Source organism: Diospyros lotus, chromosome 12 (assembly GCF_014633365.1).
Source record: "Diospyros lotus cultivar Yz01 chromosome 12, ASM1463336v1, whole genome shotgun sequence".
NCBI lineage: Eukaryota > Viridiplantae > Streptophyta > Magnoliopsida > Ericales > Ebenaceae > Diospyros > Diospyros lotus.
The window spans coordinates 2,848,756-2,868,110 of NC_068349.1; the positions used below are offsets into that span (position 1 = coordinate 2,848,756).

Genomic DNA, 19,355 nt, shown 5'->3' on the forward strand with positions numbered 1-19,355 from the left:
TGTGGCTGCTTACATCTCTTCATTTTCTTCTTTGTACGAGGGTGAGTTTGAGTAACAATGATAATGGTAACGTTTCTTCTTTGTAATTAATATGTAATGAAAATTCTCTATGCAAAGTAAAAAACAAATAATGCTAAAAACAACCCTCTCTCGGCCTTTATAAAGTGGAATCCCGAACACCCAACACAACGGCAATGCTGCTACGTAGTAGCAGCGAAGAGATGATCTTGTGTTCGGTCAATTGGCTTGTGTGGAGTTTGAAAGATTTAAGAGGGGTTATGTTGCACATGAAGATGCGTTTGCAACAAAATGAGTTTTTTCCTTTTCTTTTCCTCACATAAAGAAGTTAGCTACATAATTGATTCTAACTGTATCGAATTGAACGGGCATAATTATATTTGCACATGAATATCAACAGAGAAACAAACTATATACATAACAAAGAGTACAGACAATCAGTGATTACGGACTGAGCTGCTACAACTGAGACACCCATACACTTCCAGTGACATCTTCTTTTCATGGGGACAAGAAGAAAAAGGAAACTCTTAAAAGATCCAATACAAAGAAGACTTTTTATACATCTTTTAGTGAAGGAAATCCCTCATTGGATCATCATGGTGGACTCTCTTCATCCTGTAGGCCTCCATGTCCTCAGCAGTAACCTGCAGACCAAACGAGCGAATAAGCAACAAGCATTGACGACTCCTCAAAAAATTAATTTCGTTTATCATCTCTTTTAACTATGTTTATCATCTCTTTTAACTATTATTATGCACGGGTTTGCAAATATGAAAATAATTATATGCTAAAAATAAAAATTGTCACCAATAAAGAGAGCACCTCTTTGGTGTTCAATAAATTTCTAAGTTTCTCAAGGGGTCAAGGCGACTGAGTTTTGTTTGCCCCTCCACTCAAGTTAAATTGGGATATGCTTCCAATACAGACAACCAACTGAATGATATTCATGCAGGCAGGCATACCTCATCATTCCATTTCACATTGTACTTGCGCTTTCTTTCATCTCTCTCCTCTCTCTTTCTTTCATCCTCCTGTACACAGACCAAATAATCCATCAATCACAAAAATGTACATGTAAGCACATAAAAGAGCACTGAGACCTATTAAGATATTATAATGTAATAATCGATATTAGGTTTCATATTAAAAAGGTCCATGTTTCTGTTCTTGATATTTAGAATTATGTAAAACATGCTATGGCAACATACACGAACTAGATATTCATTCACCCCATTTGTCAAAAAGTCCCTTACAATTATAGCGACGGGGGATAAGGCCAGAATAGATAAAGTTGAAACGGAAGATTACCTTCTTCAGAGCTTCAGCTAGTAATTTTTGGTCCAGAACCAAATCATCTGGGACGTCAGTACCCCAAGTGGCAAGCTTCTTCTCCTCGGTTGGTGCAGCCAACTCTGCTTTATGGTCATAATGTTAGTACCAAAAACAACATAAAATACTTTTTGACATTCTCGTAAAAGAATCTTACAGTATTCTAGCACGACACATGCAACAACATATGGATATATATCAAAATGATTTGGTCTTAAAACTGCAGTAAGAAAACCTAAGCTCCTGGTTTGACCTTGAACTAGCTAAGGTTCACCGAGTTACAGCAGAAATGCCTGTCCATCTACCCAACCCACACAAGGGATGGGAGGTTCAGAGGGAAGAAAGGGGGGAGAGGGAGAGGGAAGGAAGGGACAAACCTTCTGCAGCCTCTTTACGTGCAATATTGGCTCTCATTAGATCTGCTGCAGCTTCAGCTGCATCAATACCAGCAGCACCAGTACAGTAGCTATTTCGGATCATCTGTTTACAACACTTGTAACCCCATTGATGATCCTTCCACCATGAACCCCAAACACTAGCATGATTGTTTATATAAACATCCTCTTCATACTTGCTTTTAGGAAGGAATTGCTCCTGAGAACAGAAAAAGCACAGCATGTTAGATACTGTATAATATGTGACGCAGCGGCATAACACAAGAATGATAAAGCTCGTATCAGAGAAAGGATCAGGTCTCCACTAAAAGGAAGGAAACAAATGAAAAACAAAAAGTAAAAAATAAAAAAACAAAGGAGAAAGAATGAAAGTCCTATGATATGTTCGAGCTTTTACAAAGAACGAAGAACCACTTTGGGCATAGATATTCCAATCCACATAACCCAGTATAAAAAGATATAGAGAAGCAATAATGCGGTTGAGAATTAGTAATATTTTGGCGGGCTAGGTAATTAAGGATGAAATCACATTTCTTTGCTAAAGAAATGAGGACGACCACACCTAGGAAAATATTTTTTAAGTAACATATTATGTGTATGCATTCATCATAAAAAATATTTTAACACCCTGCACGCAGGGGCATCAAATTTTTTTTTGCAGAATAATAGGAAACCTTTTGGTATTTCACAGCTAAGGGACCATTTGTTCTAGCAGTTCAATGTAGAAGAGGATTCCAATCGATCACCTAGGCCAAACCTGAGATTGTGTGTGCGCACGTGCGTGAGAGAGAGAGACAGAGAGATTTACCTGCCCCTTTACAATCCTGCCAGCACGATCATACTCAACTTCTCTCTCACTTTGTCCTAGTAGAAGTTCTCTTGGAAGTTGTTCTTCAGAAGCTGCATTACCATACTTCTCCATAATTGTCTCCTTCACTTGGGATTTTAATTTCTCCTTGCTGATCTTATAATTCTTATAAAGCAATTCCGCCTGAGATGGAGCTGCTTGCATGTGCACATCCTGCCCTTTCTCAAATGCTTCCCAAGCATGTATATTGAGATTCTTGAACTCCAAAGCTTGACCACTAATTCTATTTTGATTATCTCCCTGCAATGACGATGAAAACCATAAATGTAAGAGGCCAATACATAATAAAGCTATGCAATTCAATCTCCCAGGACAAATTACTAGATTTGGGGATACTCACAACATAAAATTTCTCATTTGGATCCATATCTGGAAGAGGATCCTCTCGCATAGAACGGGTCTTGGGATCATAATGAGCAGAGTTGACATCAAGATTAAGAAGGTATTTTGCTGTGTCCTCCCGGATGCGCAGGTTCCTGGCAGGAGAGAGCATAAAAAGCGATACATGATATCCAACATGAAATAACAGAACAATTTCTAATTAACAAAACCCACAAGCATGACATGCCAAGCATCCTTTATCTACCCATGACTACATCTATCCTCTATATAGCCATTATATAATATGTCAAAGTGGATAGAAAAATCACCTCACGGTCCCAGTACTACCACCACCTGTGGTGCGCACGCGCTTCTCAACCTTTGCAAAGTCCATTTGTTTGCTCTCATCAACCTTTGCTTCATCTACTTTCAGATCATCTTCATTGTCTTCATCATCACTAACTCCATCGTCTCCATTTTGACTACCGTTTTTCTCCTCTAATTTTTTAAGTTGTAGCTCCTTCAAGTATTTTTTCCTAGCTTCATCCCTTGCTTCATATCTCTCAATCACATATGCATAACTAGAAGCATCATAACCATTCCAACGGTCCCTTTTGCCATCGTAATCCAACTCAAAAGTCTCAATTTTCTCATCTGGTGCAATGTTTTTGTCAGTCCACTTTGCTCCCACTTTCCTGGGCCTTTCCATGCATGATTTTGATGTATGTGTCATGGCCCCACAGCTGCAAGTGCATAAGATGCTCATATTAGTTCCCCACTAAATATGTACAATAAGGAGCATTAAGATTCACAAATTTATAGCCACAGTAAATTCTCATGTTCTCTAGAACAAAATATATATATAATGTCGTACTCATGAATTTGCACTTCCTACCCTCAAGCAGAGATGCTTATAAGAAGTCTATAAGGAGCTAACATGATCTTAGCAGAAGAAAAGGTTGTATCTTCCTAAAGACAAGATGTCCACAATGAGATGGAATGACTCAGATTGCAAGGCCTTGTTCATATTAATCATTTATACCTCATATTTCTTTCTTAAAATAATGAATTCATCTTCTTGTCCAGACATATCAGCACCATTTTCCCTACATAAAGATAAGGTCGCTAGATGCAGCAAGTTACTCCTGGTATAGAGGGCAACTAAAATAGCCTAGAAATCTAATTCTTCTTGGTCAGGAGGTTAACTAGTTCATCTTAAAAAGTTACAGTTCCTAAAATATACTAATTCATATTAAAAGGTTACAGTTCTTAATATATTGCAGCAATGATAAGATAGACTTCATGATATGCAGATCCAACCAAAAGACGCGTGTCAAGCCTCAAATGCATACAACCCCACTCACAACACCACCATTTCTCAAGAGAATATATCAAAGGCTTGGTGCATGTTTAGTATTACTGTGGGATCTCTTTTGTCACAAAAATCAATTTTGTAATAACAATTTTGATTGATCTGAAATAATTTTATTTTTTGCTTCTGTTTCTCCACCACAACCAGAATATTCGGCCCCCACTAACCCTACCCCCCCACCCCCTGGGTCAAATCAATAAAATAAAAAGCAAGTAACAAGTTTCCATCAGCCCATGTAAGAAGATAGCAGGTTCCACTCACTTTTCACAAGCACCTTTCCTGTACTTGTCTGCCTGATGAATTTTTGCACCTCTGTCGTACCACGATTTTGTATAATTTGGATCTGACTTCCATTTCCTTTGATGTTTTAAACTCTGAGAAAAAGAAGGAAAAAGATGTCTATCTCCAGCATTTGCAATGGAATAAGCAACCAAAAGACAAAGACAACTTAGAGAACTTACTGGTCTCTCTGCATTAAGATACCAAGGAGCTGATGACATATATTGAGGGATGTGAGGATTAATTTCTTTTCCATCCTCATCAACCTCAGCTGGAGCAAGACCTGCCTTCCGTGCTTCTTCTAACTCCAGCTGCTTCCTATGGTCCTCCCTAGATTTGAATGCCACTGCAGTTCACACGGCATCACACACATTGTCAATACAAACACACACTCATGCAGTAAACACTTAGATGCACATCTGGGAAGAACAGATCTGGGAACAGATCAAAGGAGATATAATTCATATACACATCCGGGAAGAACAGATCAAAGATAAACTAAGATGCACGTAGATGCTTTTCTTGCCTCGCCCAGTTGAACAACTTCCCATGGAAACACACATTTTTTTCTAAGCAAAAAACAGGGGACATATTGTGAACATCTATAAATAATTTTCTATTTGGTTCAAATTTGTGGGGGGAAAATGATTCTTAATTTCCAAAACGTCTAACCATACATGTGTAAAAGAATAAGTTAAAAGAACAGAATGAAGATTTGAGAAAACAAACCTGATGCAGTCGCCATGCTTCGTCTTGCAGATGCGAAACCCTAGGGAGAGAGAAAAAATATATATTTAGATAAGAAAACTAAGATACACATCCAAAACCCTTGGCCTAATCAGATGAAACACCGGAACCCTAGATCCGAGCAAACGAATTCCAAATCGAATCCGACAGAACCCTAATCAATCTACACGAATCTGATTTGTACCGAATAATCATAAATACCTGTAAATAGATACTAACATATAATAATCACATATATAAACAGAGAGAGAGAGAGAGAGAGATTTCACCTAAAGTCGAAACGGTCGGCTCCAGAGCTCTGCGCTCCTCCTCTCACTCTCTCTGGCTTTGGAATGAGCGAAAAAATGAGGCAAGAACCCAGCACCGCCTTTATATAGATTGCGTAGGGATTCCAAATGGCTTTGGGATTCTTTTATTTATCTTAGTGGTAATTCCGTAAATAGCCCAAAATTTTGAAAGAATTATAAATTTTGAATATTTATGCCTTTTTGTTTAAAAGTCAAATTATAATATTAAAAGACAAAGTAAAAGTTAAAATTTTAAAATTGAATTAACGAGGAAAACACTGAACTGAACTGAATTAAGTGTAATTTGATAGTTTTATTATAAAATTTAATTTTTACACCCTAATTAAAATGGATAATAAATAAGGAATATTGATTGAATTTCTCTGGAAGCTAAAAATAAATATTTATTTCATCATCGAAGATGAACTAATTTAAGTCATATTTTTGCGACTCATTTTTATGTGTGTGTTACATATGAATGGCCAAGCTTTAATTTCATCAAAATCTGATTACATCTAATTTTATTAAATTTTAATTTTTATAAAAAAATTATAATCTTTTACTATTAGATGAACCGATGAAAAGTTAAATATATACTTTTAATGATGCTAATATTTAGAAATATTTTCTGCTTGTATCAGATTTATCCAACACAGATATATAGAGGAATGTGTAAAAGAGGATAAAGCTCACGTCTTTTTTTTTATTTTATCCGTGTCGAACAAACGTTATATTATTTAACTCAAACAATATAATAATTTTATATTAATGTCATCTCATATTAATAAATATGTATATAATCACTTTGTAATTGTATTTATTTATAATTTTAAAAATTAAACTTTGTCTTAAAGTTGCCATAATTAAAGTTTTGAATCATTATGCCTAGCCAGGATGGTTATAACATACCTTAAACCTCTATTATTATTATTTGGGAATTGGAATCTTTATTTAATTACTCTTAACTTGTATGTCTATGTCTATGATGAACTAGACAAAGTAGGCTAAGAAAATGACAAAAATCAGACCCTAAAAGGTACTACTATTCTTGGTTATTTTTTAAAATTTTACCATGTTTGTATTCCAACTGCACAAACTTGAGTCAATATCAAAATTGAGACTTTAATCCATTTGTTTAAAATTTTATCTATTAAATTTTATCTACAAATAGATTCCACGCAGCCCGGGCTCTGGTGATGAACTCTTGGGCTCTTTCATTTATAATTTATTCCACGCATCAGATGCGACGCCAAAGCCAACGATTCCCTCCCACATATCATCGGCCGCACAAATCTTTTCCCAGTCCTCCACAGCTTCGTCGCTTGTTCCTGGAACATCATCGTCTACTTTTTGAGCTTTCTTCCCCGACGCCAGGCGTTCTCTTCTTTCTGGCTGCCGGCTTGCCAGAGTGTGCTATTACAATGTGTGGCGGCTTCACCACCGATGTCACTGGCTCTGTGAACAGGAGCCGGCTCTGCACGGTGGTGACAACAATTCAGAATATGGGTTGATTGAATAATAGTCCGTCTTTGACGAAATTGGAAGGCCAGGCAACTGCTTTACTTCTTCTTCTTCTTCTTGTTCTTATTTTCCTTGTTTTGGGATTTGACTTAAATGAGCTTGTGAAGCTTTCTTGTGAAGATCTTCCATGCCTTCTTAGCTGGCTGAAGAAGCCAGCAAGCCATGGGCGAAGAAGAATGGAAATGGAGGAAATGCTTTGCTTTGTTTTCTAAGGTAGTTGGAAGCTTGCTTGGATTCCTGCATCATGGATTTCTATTTATTGAAATCTTGTAGGAGGTTGGCGTCATCTGGTTTGTGAACATCTTCTGCCATGTGTTTGATGCAAAGTCACTCCATGCAGCAAGCTACTACGTGAGATCACGTAATTAAGGAGGTTTTAATGGCTGGGTGATTAATGGAGTCAGGAGCATCCAGAGCCAGAGGCTGGTCCTTTTCCTTTCCAATTAACTAATTCTCCAAAATCTCTAAATTAAAATCCAGAATCTCAAGGACCAGAACAACTTGGAAGGAAAGGAAGGGTATGGATCCATATATACCTGAAGAATCCCATCTCTCGTCCATATATATGTTCTCTTCTTTCTGGCCGCCAGCTTGCCGGAGTGTGCTTCCGTGTAATGTTAATTGTTACCAATTCTAGATGAATTGTATGTATGGTTCCGTGCTTCTTCCAACTCTAGTTGCTTCCTATCCTCCCTGGATTTGGAAGCAGCTAGACTTGGAAGAAGCCCGCAACATAGAAGAGAATTGGTTACAATTAACATTACAGGAGATATAATTCATATACACATAATGGAGACCAAGGATTCCTTTGGATTCTGGGGAAGAACAGATCAAGGGTAAACTAAGACACAGATAGATGTTTTTCTTGCCTCGCACAGTTGAACAACTTCCCACATGAAACACACACATTTTTTTTCTAAGCAACAAACATGTATTGTATCCACAGCAAAGGAAATATAACATGTAGAACACAAAGTCAAGTTCATAAGAACAAAGATAACATACACACAAGTCAAGATTGACAATGGGCTCAAAACTTCACAAAGAGAGAGCATACTTAAGACCTAAGAACCAGTGTTCAACGTGGCAGATTGAGAAATCATCTCAAAAATGACTTAAATAAACAAAACACATATATAACCAACCAAAATACCCTCTGCAGTGCCCATCCCAACAGCTCCAATAGGAAGAAATTCCCAAAAAAGTGGTGAAGAAAAACAAGAGTATATCGATCTGAACCCAACAAACAACAAAATCTCGATTCAAAATTCAGGCACTGACTGACACATTGTTCCCATGCGATTTACCAAAATCCGAGCCCTTGACAAAGTTAATCACCGGGGGCTTAGGAATCCATGAAAGCAAATAATTAACCTCCTCCTCCTCCCCCGAAATTGATACGAAAGTAAAGACCACAGGGCAAGAAACCAAAGTACGTACAGAATTGAACAATTCCAAGAAATTGAAACACAAGCATGCGAAACAACATACATAAACCCTGATTTTAAGATCGAATAACAAAGAGATCAATCAAATTTGAGGGGGAAAAACGATTCATAATTTCCACATCGTCTAACCATACATATGTAAATGCATAAGTCAAAAGAACAAAACGAAGATTTGATAAAAACAAACCTGATGCAGTCGCCATACTAGGTCTTGCAGGTGCGAAACGCTTGGAAGTGCATCACCAACCACTATCCATGACAGGTTCCAACGATCAGAATCGCCTTGGTCATGTGACCCGCACACCAAAAATCAGAGAATGAGGAAATTAAAATCGGACAAATTTAAGTGCTTACCTTAAATCGGAGAAACTCGAGTTCCCGACATCTGGGACGGCAGTCAGTTGGTCGGAAGAGAGAGAAGGGACTGCCGAACAGGAGGAAGAGAAGGCGAGCAGACGGCCGGCGGCTGCTGGTCGGAGACGGAGACGCAGGCGATAGGGAGAAAGCAACAGGCAGCTGCTAGGATTTGGTGGGAGTTTGGCGCGCTCCCACATGCCGTTTTATATTCGACTCATTGTCATGCAATTTCAATGGTTGCACATACAATTCCAATGGGTCATGCAGTTTAAAGTACAATTTCAAGTGTATATGTTAGGGACTTAAAAGTTTAATTAACTATATTTGATATTTGATTTTAATTGAGGAATATATTTTTTTAATTGAGTAAATAAATATTTTAATTGAATAATAAATATTGTATTCAATTAATTATCATTTTAGTTGAATAAGATCTAAAAATTCAATAAATTAATTGATTATGCATTTATATTAATCGAGTAATAAAATAATTAATTAACTAAGTGGTAAATTAGTTTACTTACCATCCTACAATTTCAACTACAAGACAAATTGAAAAACACTTTTCTCTTATAAATAAGTTAATAAATAATTATTATAAATTATAAAGATTGAGCCCTTTAAGCATGATGTGAATATCTCATGTATCATCTCATGGAGTTTATTATCGTGCCAACAGTTATAACTCTTAGTATAGGTGCAACTATATATCTCTATCTATAGTATGGGTTTACAATTCCATCTCCGGGTCTCAACCAAGTCTCATCAGTTATAACTGTTAGTATAGGTGCAGCTCTCTATCCCTATCTAAAGTATGGGTTTACAATTCCATCCCCAGATCTCAATCAGTAGTCTCATCAATTATAACTGTTAGTATAAGTGCAACTCTCTATCTCTATCTACAGTATAGGTTTACAATTCCATCTCCAGGTCTCAATCAATAGTCTCATGAAGCTATTTGGGCTATGACAATGGACCAATAGTCCCTTCCTAACGCATCAAAATAGACTCAAACTTGCAACCTGTTTTAATACTAGTTGGACCCTATTATGAACTTTTAGAACTGAATGCTTACCATCACACCAAAAGTTATAATTATTAACACAAACACAACTCTTTATCCCTATTCATGTTGTGGGTTTGCAATCCCATCCCTAACTTTTAACAAACAGTCTCACACGGAGTCGTTGAGACTATAACTATGGATCAACACTCATAACTTATCTAAATATCTTCTCTTTATCACATCACGGGATTTTACAAAAGATCCTAGAAGCTTGCTCAAAAAAGATACCTTTGACTCAATTCTACTCTAATAATCACTAAACTCATTATGGTAATCTATTTAGCTACTATTGTTGAAATCATTACTCTTCATTTTTCTATGCTCTAGCAACTTTCTACCACCAACCGTCTTTATTACCCCCTCCGTTAGACCCCCAATGTATAAAATATATGCGAGTTTATGGTTCTCACGGCGATCCACACCTCACAATAAATATCATGACTTAAATTTAAATCTTTTTGTACTTCTTAATATAATTATTTTGCATAATTATATATATATATAATATTTATTTCACTATTAAAAACTCCCTAATAGCCAAATCCTCAATCCATATCATAGCCATATTTTAGAATTTTTGTTAGGAGTCGTTTAAGTCCCTTAAAACTCAACTCAAATTAGACTCATTTTAATTTTTTGTATTTAGTTAAATAAATAAGAATAGACTTTATTTTTTAACATGATTGGCAAATGAGTGGAGATTTTTTATAATAATATTATTTATATTAATTAAATTTAAATATATATTGTTCCTTCTTGATCAAAGAGAGTGACCAGAGGTGAGATCGCAATGGCAGGGCGCGAACTTCAGCGACAGGTCTATTCGGGAGGCGGCTGACACCTGTAAGCACTCCGACGCTCAAGTGAATAAAAAAATAAAGAAATAACAGTGTATTAGTACATCAGAGAGCAAAACATACATTGATTTTGAAAAGAACTGCCTGATACAGGAGGATGAGTTGTTCTTCTACATACATACATCGTGTATTTGTAGGTGATGAGACTGAGTATCCAACGCTGGTGGAGGTTCACAGGTAGCAATATGGTGACGACGAAATCTTCATTAATGTGAATAAGATCTGCCATTAATAAAGATGTGATCAAAAGTTGTCGTACAGATACCTAGTGGGAGTTGCAATGATACTGTAGCAGATTGGTGCGGGACCAAGAGAGAGGCCCAAGAGATGGGCCAAGATTGGCCTGGACGATCCATATATTGAATTTTGTAAATTTTATAAGTGGTTTAGAAAATCAAGTTTAAAATAAAATTTAAATTTTGAGTTAATGTTAAAAAACTCATTTAAATCTCATTTAAAATAAATAAGTTGAGGTTAAACTTTAATTACGTATGATAAACTCTTAAACAAACGAATTTAAATTTAAATTTTGATATTGATTCAAGCTCGTGCAGTTAGAATACAAAGATGGTAATATCCATTTTTATTTTGGAAAGAAATTTAACCAATATTATTTTTTGTTATCCTTTTTAATTAGGGTGTAAAAATTAAATTTTATAATAAAACTAACAAAATACACTTTTAATTCAGTTCAGTTCAGTGTTCTGTCGTTAATTTAATTTTAAAAATTTAACTTTTACTTTGTCTTTAATATTATAATTTGACTTTTAATAAAAAAGACAGAAGTTATCAAAATTTATAATTCTTTCAAAATTTTGGTCTATTTACGGAATTACCCCTAAAATAAACGAAAGAATCCCAAAGCCATTTGGAAACCCTACGCAATCTAGACGAAGGGGGTGCTCGGTTCCTGCCCCATTGTTTCGCTCATTCCAAATCCAAAACAATCCCAAAGCCAGAGAGAGAGAGGAGGAGCGCAGAGCTCTGGAGCCGACCGTTTCACTCTAGGTGAAATCTCTCTCTCTTTTGTATATATATGTGATTATATGTTAGTATTTATTTACAGGTATTTATGATTATTCTGTACGAATCAGATTCGTGTAGATTGATTAGGGTTCTGTCGGATTCGATTTGGAATTCGTTTGCTCGGATCTAGGGTTCCGGTGTTTCATCTGATTAGGCCTAGGGTTCTGGATGCTGTGTCTGAATTCGCGTGCGAAAGTATGGTTTTCATGTTGTTTTTGTTGGCTTGATGATGTTTGGGGATACGTTGATATTTGGGGTCTTGTCGTCTTCATGAATACGAATGGATCTAGCGTGCGAAAGTGTCTTGGTGATTGCTGCTAGGTTTTTAATTTCGAGTTCACGTGGATGGACTTGTTTGGTCACTAGATTCAATAATAGTAGATGAGTTATTAACTCAACTTGTTGATTTGTATTTTTTGAGTTTTAATTATGATGATTGCCGATAAGAGCTTAGATCCTTGGATATATAAGGATTCATGAATCTTTTTGCGTGCTTCTCTACGCACATTGTGTTATAATTAAATAGATGGCTTGAAATAACTAGGTGGTTGTTTGATTCCTTGTGGCAGTTACAGACAGACTGGAATTTCAGCAATGGATATTGGCCAAAGCCAAACTCAACTCTAATGGGTGGATTTGGAAATTTAAATTTTCTCGATTAGATAAACACACATAAAAATAAAAATAACTTTGAATAAGGCGAGGAAAGTAATGGTTACAAGGTCCCTAACCCTTACATCACATAATTTCCAAATCACTTCTATTTTATTCTATTACACATATTGTTTTCTTATCTAAATATATATTTTCTCTCTCTAGGGTTTCGCATCTGCAAGACGAAGCATGGCGACTGCATCAGGTTTGTTTTCTCGAACCTTCATTTTGTTCTTTTGACTTATGCATTTATGCATGTATGGTTAGACGATTTGGAAATTAAGAATTATTTCCCCCCTTCAATTTTGAACCAAATAGAAAATTATTTATAGATGTTCAGAGTATGTCCCATGTTTGTTGCTTAGAAAAAAATGTGTGTTTCCATGGGAAGTTGTTCAACTGTGCGAGGCAAGAAAAGCATCTATCTGTGTCTTAGTTTATCCTTGATCTGTTCTTCCCAGAATCCAAATGAATCCTTGGTCTCCATTATGTGTATATGAATTATATCTCCTGTAATGTTAATTGTAACCAATGCCGGACAAGTCTGACAATAATTTTCCATATATTACTGCATGAGTTTGTGTTTTTATTGACAATGTGTGTGATGCCGTGTGAACTGCAGTAGCATTCAAATCTAGGGAGGATCATAGGAAGCAGCTGGAGTTAGAAGAAGCACGGAAGGCAGGTCTTGCTCCAGCTGAGGTCGATGAGGATGGAAAAGAAATTAATCCTCACATCCCTCAATATATGTCATCAGCTCCTTGGTATCTTAATGCAGAGAGACCAGTAAGTTCTCTAAGTTGTCTTTGTCTTTTGGTTGCTTATTCCATTGCAAATGCTGGAGATAGACATATTTTTCCTTCTTTTTCTCAGAGTTTAAAACATCAAAGGAAATGGAAGTCAGATCCAAATTATACAAAATCGTGGTACGACAGAGGTGCAAAAATTCATCAGGCAGACAAGTACAGGAAAGGTGCTTGTGAAAAGTGAGTGGAACCTGCTATCTTCTTACATGGGCTGATGGAAACTTGTTACTTGCTTTTTATTTTATTGATTTGGCCGGGGGGGGGGGGGGGAGGATAGGAGTAGTGGGGGCCAGATATTCTGGTTGTGGAGGAGAAACAGAAGCAAAAATAAAATTATTTCAGATCAATCAAAATTGTTATTACAAAACTGATTTTGTGACAACAGAAATCCCACAGTAATACTAAACATGCACCAAGCCTTGATATATTCTCTTAGAGGAATGGTGGTGTTGTGAGTGGGGTTGTATGCATTTGGGGCTTAACAGATGTCTTTTGGTTGGATCAGGATACTGTGGTTGGGTCTGCATATCCTGAAGTCTTATCTATTAATTGCTGCTATATATTAAGAACTGTAACCTTTTAAGATGAATTAGTAAACCTCCTGACCAAGAAGAATTAGGATTCTAAGCTATTTTGGTTGCTCTCTATATCAGGAGTAACTTGCTGCATCGTGGCGATCTTATCTTTATGTAGGGAAAAAATGGTGTTGATATGTCTGGACAAGAAGATGAATTCATTATTTTAAGAACGAAATATGAGGTATAAATGATTTAATACGAACAAGGCCTTGCAATCTGAGTCATTCCATCTCATTGTGGACATTTTGTCTTTAGGAAGATACAACCTTTTCTTTTGCTAAGATTGTGTTAGCTCCTTATAGATTTCGTATAAGCATTTTTGCTTAAGGGTGGGAAATGCAAATTCATGAGTACTACATTATATATATTTTGTTCTAGAGAACATGAGAATTCACTTTGGCTATAAATTTGTGAATCTTAATGTTCCCTATTGTACTTATTTAGCGGGGAACTAATATTGGCATCTTATGCACTTGCAGCTGTGGGGCCATGACACATACATCAAAGTCATGCATGGAAAGGCCCAGGAAAGTGGGAGCAAAGTGGACTGACAAAAACATTGCACCAGATGAGAAAATTGAGACTTTTGAGTTGGATTATGATGGCAAAAGGGACCGTTGGAATGGTTATGATGCTGCTAGCTATGCGTATGTGATTGAGAGATATGAAGCTAGGGATGACGCTAGAAAAAAATACTTGAAGGAGCAACAACTTAAAAAATTAGAGGAGAAAAATGGTACTCAAAATGGAGAGGATGGGGTTAGTGATGATGAAGACAATGAAGATGCTCTGAAAGTAGATGAAGCAAAGGTTGATGAGAGCAAACAAATGGACTTCGCAAAGGTTGAGAAGCGTGTGCGCACCACAGGTGGTGGTAGTACTGGGACTGTGAGGTGATTTTTCTATCCACTTTGACACTTTCTCCCACTCTTTATGCGTATATTATAAAAGCTTTGTTGGTTTTCCTTTTGTGGAGGCATTTTGTTGCCGCCCGGGGGGGGGGGGGGACCTTAAACATATTATGTAATGGCTTTATAGAGGATAGATGTAGACATGGGTGGAGATGACTAGGGGTCTAGAATTCATGTAGCGGTCTCCATCTAGATATCTTTGGTTTGGTTCTGGAGTACATAAAGGATGCTTGGCATGGCATGCTTGTTGGTTTTGTTAAGTAGAAATTGTTCTGTTATTTCATGTTGGATATCATGTATCGCTCTTTATGCACTCTCTCCTGCCAGGAACCTGCGCATCCGGGAGGACACAGCAAAATACCTTCTTAATCTTGATGTCAACTCTGCTCATTATGATCCCAAGACCCGTTCCATGCGAGAGGACCCTCTTCCAGATATGGATCCAAATGAGAAATTTTATGTGGTGGGTATCTCCAAATCTAGTAATTTCTTGAATTGCATAGCTTTATTATGTATTGGCCTCTTACATTTATGGTTTTCATCGTCATTGCAGGGAGATAATCAAAATAGAATTAGTGGTCAAGCTTTGGAGTTCAAGAATCTCAATATACATGCTTGGGAAGCATTTGAGAAAGGGCAGGATGTGCACATGCAAGCAGCTCCATCTCAGGCTGAATTGCTTTATAAGAATTATAAGGTCAGCAAGGAGAAATTAAAATCCCAAGTGAAGGAGACAATTATGGAGAAGTATGGTAATGCGGCTTCTGAAGAACAACTTCCAAGAGAACTTCTACTGGGACAAAGTGAGAGAGAAGTTGAATATGATCGTGCTGGCAGGATTGTAAAGGGGCAGGTAAATCTCCCTCTCTCTCTCTCTCTCACACACACACACAATCTCAGGTTTGGCTGTGAAATACCTATTTTTTTAAAAAGATCAGTTCAATGATCGATTGGAATCCTCTTCTACATTGAACTGCTAGAACAAATGGTCCCTTAGCTGTGAAATACCAAATGGTTTCCTATTATTCTGCAAAATTTTTTAATGGCCCTGCATGCAGGGTGATAAATATTTTTTATTATGAATGCATGCACATAATATGTTACTTAAAAAATATTTTCCTAATGTGGCTGTCCTCATTTCTTTAGCAAAGAAATGTGCTTTCATCCTTAACTACCTGGTCCGTGAAAATATTACTAATTCTCAACCACATTGTTTGCTTCTCTATATCTTTTTATACTAGGTTATCTGGATTGGAATATTTGTGCCCAAAGTGGTTCTTCATTCTTTGTAAAAGCTGGAACATATCATAGGACTTTCATTCTTTCTCCTTTGTTTTTTATTTTTTATTTTTTTAGTTTCATTTCCTTTTCATGTTCTTTCCTGTTTCCTTCCTTTTAGTGGAGACCCGATCCTTTCTCTGGTACAACCTTTATGGTTCGTGTGTTATGCTGCTGCATCACATTTTATACAGTATATAACATGCTGTGCTTTTTCTGTTCTCAGGAGCAATTCCTTCCTAAAAGCAAGTATGAAGAGGATGTTTATATAAACAATCATGCTAGTGTTTGGGGTTCATGGTGGAAGGATCATCAATGGGGTTACAAGTGTTGTAAACAGATGATCCGAAATAGCTACTGTACTGGTGCTGCTGGTATTGATGCAGCTGAAGCTGCAGCAGATCTAATGAGAGCCAATATTGCACGTAAAGAGGCTGCAGAAGGTTTGTCCCTTCCTTCCCTCTCCCTCTCCCCCCTTTCTTCCCTCTGAACCTCCCATCCCTTGTGTGGGTTGGGTAGATGGACAGGCATTTCTGCTGTAACTTGGTGAACCTTAGCTAGTTCAAGGTCAAACCAGGAGCTTAGGTTTTCTTACTGCAGTTTTAAGACCAAATGATTTTGATATATATCCGTATGTTGTTGCATGTGTCGTGCTAGAATACTGTTAAGATTCCTTTACGAGAATGTCAAAAAGTATTTTATGTTGTTTTTGGTACTAACATTATGACCATAAAGCAGAGTTGGCTGCACCAACCGAGGAGAAGAAGCTTGCCACTTGGGGTACTGACGTCCCAGATGATTTGGTTCTGGACCAAAAATTACTAGCTGAAGCTCTGAAGAAGGTAATCTTCAGTTTCAACTTTATCTATTCTGGCCTTATCCCCCTTCGCCATAATTGTAAGGGACTTTGACAAATGGGGTGAATGAATATCTAATACGTGTATATTTGCCATAGCATGTTTTTACATAATTCTAAATATCAAGAACAGAAACATGGACCTTTTTAATATGAAATCTAATATCGATTATTACATTATAATATCTTAATAGGTCTCAGTGCTCTTTTATGTGCTTACATGTACATTTTTGTGATTGATGGATTATTTGGTCTGTGTACAGGAGGATGAAAGGAAGAGAGAGGAGAGAGATGAAAGAAAGCGCAAGTACAATGTGAAATGGAATGATGAGGTATGCCTGCATGAATATCAATCAGTTAGTTGTCTGTATTTGAAGAATATCCCAATTTAAGTTGAGAGTGGAGGGGCAAACAAAACTCAGTCGCCTTGACCCCTTGAGAAAATTAGAAATTTATTGAACACCAAAGAGGTGCTCTCTTTATTGGTAGACAATTTTTATTTTTAGCGTATAATTATGTTCATATTTGAAAACCCGTGCATAATAATAGTTAAAAGAGATGATAAACGAACTTAACTCGTTTGGTGTGCAGGTTACTGCTGAGGACATGGAGGCCTACAGGATGAAGAGAGTCCACCATGATGATCCAATGAGGGATTTCCTTCACTAAAAGAAGTATAAAAAGTCTTCTTGTACTGGATCTTTAAAGAGTTTCCTTTTCCTTCCTTGTCCCCATGTAAAGAAGAAGATATCACTGGAAGTGTATGGGTGTCTTAGTTGTAGTTGTAGCAGCTCAGTCCGTAATCACTGATTCTGTATATAGTTTGTTTCTCTATTGATATTCATATGCGAATAAATATAAAAGGATGCCTTGAGCGAAACTGCATGACAATCAATTCAAACCCAGCCGAGTCGGATATAAAAAGCCCTGTGGGAGCTGCCCAAACTCCCACCAAATCCTAGCAGCCGCCTGATGCTTTCTGCCTCTCGCCTGCGTCTCCGTCTCCGGCCAACAGTCGTTGGCCGTTGGCTCGCCTTCTATTCCTCCCTTCCCGCCGCCCCTCTTCTCTCCTCCAGCCAACTGATTGTCCTCCCAGACGCCGGCGACAGAGTATTTGATGGGACAGGTGCTTGGTTTGGCGGTGTCTCACTGTTTGTAGTCGTAAACAAGAAATTTTATTTTAATACCAAATTTAATATTTACGTAATATATAATATTAATGATTTACAAATTATCAGTCATTATTTATATAATTTTTATTATTAAATTATATTTATTTGAGTGTAAAATATTTTTTATTTTTAGTGTTTGCCTAAAAAAATAATTTTTATAATAAAATATTCTATACCTAGTACGTTATAATTCAAATTTAGTAAGTTATTTACACCAAATTTTACAACCTATAATATAAAACTTTGTTAATAAAATATATTTTAAAAATATTTGTTACATAAAAAATAAAAAATTAAGTATATTAATTTAAACTCATAATTTCTAAACAATAATCAACTTTTAAAATAATTTTACTATTACATTAAAATTTATTTAACTTAAAATTTAATCTAAAAAAATTAAAATTAAAACTATAACTATCAAATCCTACCCATACAAAAACACAGGCCAAGTAGGATTAGCATCTTTAAATTCATAAAATTATTTTGCATGTTCAAAAATACATTTCTAATGTCCTTTCTCTCTCTCTCTCTCTCTCTCTCTCTACGATTTTGCATGTGCAAAATAACTTTATGAATTTAAAACGTGTTTAATAATTTTATGAATTTAAGGGTGCTAACGGTACTTGGACTGTGTTTGTGTATGGGTACGATTTAATAGTTATTGTTTAAATTTTAATTTTTTAAATTAAATAAATTTTAAAGTGGTAATAAAATTATCTTAAAATTTAATTATTGTTTAGAAATTATGAGTTTAAATTAATATATTTATTTATTTTTTATATAAAAAATACTTTTAAAACATATTTTATTAACAAAGTGTCCTAAAATTTGGTGTAAATGAAAAAAATAACTAATTACTATAGAATATTTTATTATAAAAATTCTTTTTTAATCAAACCCTAAAAATAAAAATATTTTACACTCAAATAAATATAATTTAATAACAAAAAAGTTATAGATGATTATCTATTAATTATTTTAATAAGTAATGACTTTTGATAATTTATAAATCATTAATATTATTATATATCACATAAAATAAAGTTTCACATTACAAATATAAACAGTGAAAGACACACTGCCAGACCAAGCACGTGTCAAGCAGTAAAGATTGCTTTTGTTGGTGGGCCCCACTTTAATTAAATACTAAAAGGTATGTAATGACGAAGATTGATTACTGCTAATGACTTGTTAATCTGTTAA

At 36.0% G+C, this 19,355-nt stretch overlaps 2 protein-coding genes across 2 annotated transcripts; one reads left to right on the forward strand and one right to left on the reverse strand.

Moving 5' to 3' along the window:
* Positions 1-411: 411 nt before the first annotated feature.
* Positions 412-5,703, reverse strand: LOC127814273 (pre-mRNA-splicing factor SLU7-like). The gene is made up of 11 exons (XM_052355682.1): positions 5,602-5,703; positions 5,315-5,354; positions 4,768-4,931; positions 4,568-4,680; positions 3,264-3,677; positions 2,954-3,089; positions 2,554-2,853; positions 1,728-1,944; positions 1,330-1,433; positions 984-1,052; positions 412-665 (listed from the first exon to the last, which is right to left on the reverse strand). Exons 2-11 carry the CDS (start codon positions 5,328-5,330, stop codon positions 588-590), a joined length of 1,611 nt encoding a protein of 536 aa, XP_052211642.1. The 5' UTR covers positions 5,331-5,354; positions 5,602-5,703; the 3' UTR covers positions 412-587.
* Positions 5,704-11,742: 6,039 nt separating this feature from the next.
* Positions 11,743-17,857, forward strand: LOC127814275 (pre-mRNA-splicing factor SLU7). Its single transcript, XM_052355685.1, has 11 exons — positions 11,743-11,876; positions 12,714-12,753; positions 13,171-13,334; positions 13,422-13,534; positions 14,412-14,825; positions 15,171-15,306; positions 15,397-15,696; positions 16,348-16,564; positions 16,860-16,963; positions 17,241-17,309; positions 17,569-17,857. Exons 2-11 carry the CDS (start codon positions 12,738-12,740, stop codon positions 17,644-17,646), a joined length of 1,611 nt encoding a protein of 536 aa, XP_052211645.1. The 5' UTR covers positions 11,743-11,876; positions 12,714-12,737; the 3' UTR covers positions 17,647-17,857.
* The last annotated feature ends 1,498 nt before the right edge of the window (positions 17,858-19,355 follow it).

Coding starts and splice junctions, on each gene's coding strand:
- LOC127814273 (XM_052355682.1), bottom strand. Junction 4,681..4,767: donor ATCTTAATGCAGAGAGACCA/GTAAGTTCTCTA, acceptor TCTTTTTCTCAG/AGTTTAAAACATCAAAGGAA. Junction 1,434..1,727: donor ACGTAAAGAGGCTGCAGAAG/GTTTGTCCCTTC, acceptor ACCATAAAGCAG/AGTTGGCTGCACCAACCGAG.
- LOC127814275 (XM_052355685.1), top strand. Junction 15,307..15,396: donor CAAATGAGAAATTTTATGTG/GTGGGTATCTCC, acceptor TCGTCATTGCAG/GGAGATAATCAAAATAGAAT. Junction 15,697..16,347: donor GCAGGATTGTAAAGGGGCAG/GTAAATCTCCCT, acceptor TTCTGTTCTCAG/GAGCAATTCCTTCCTAAAAG.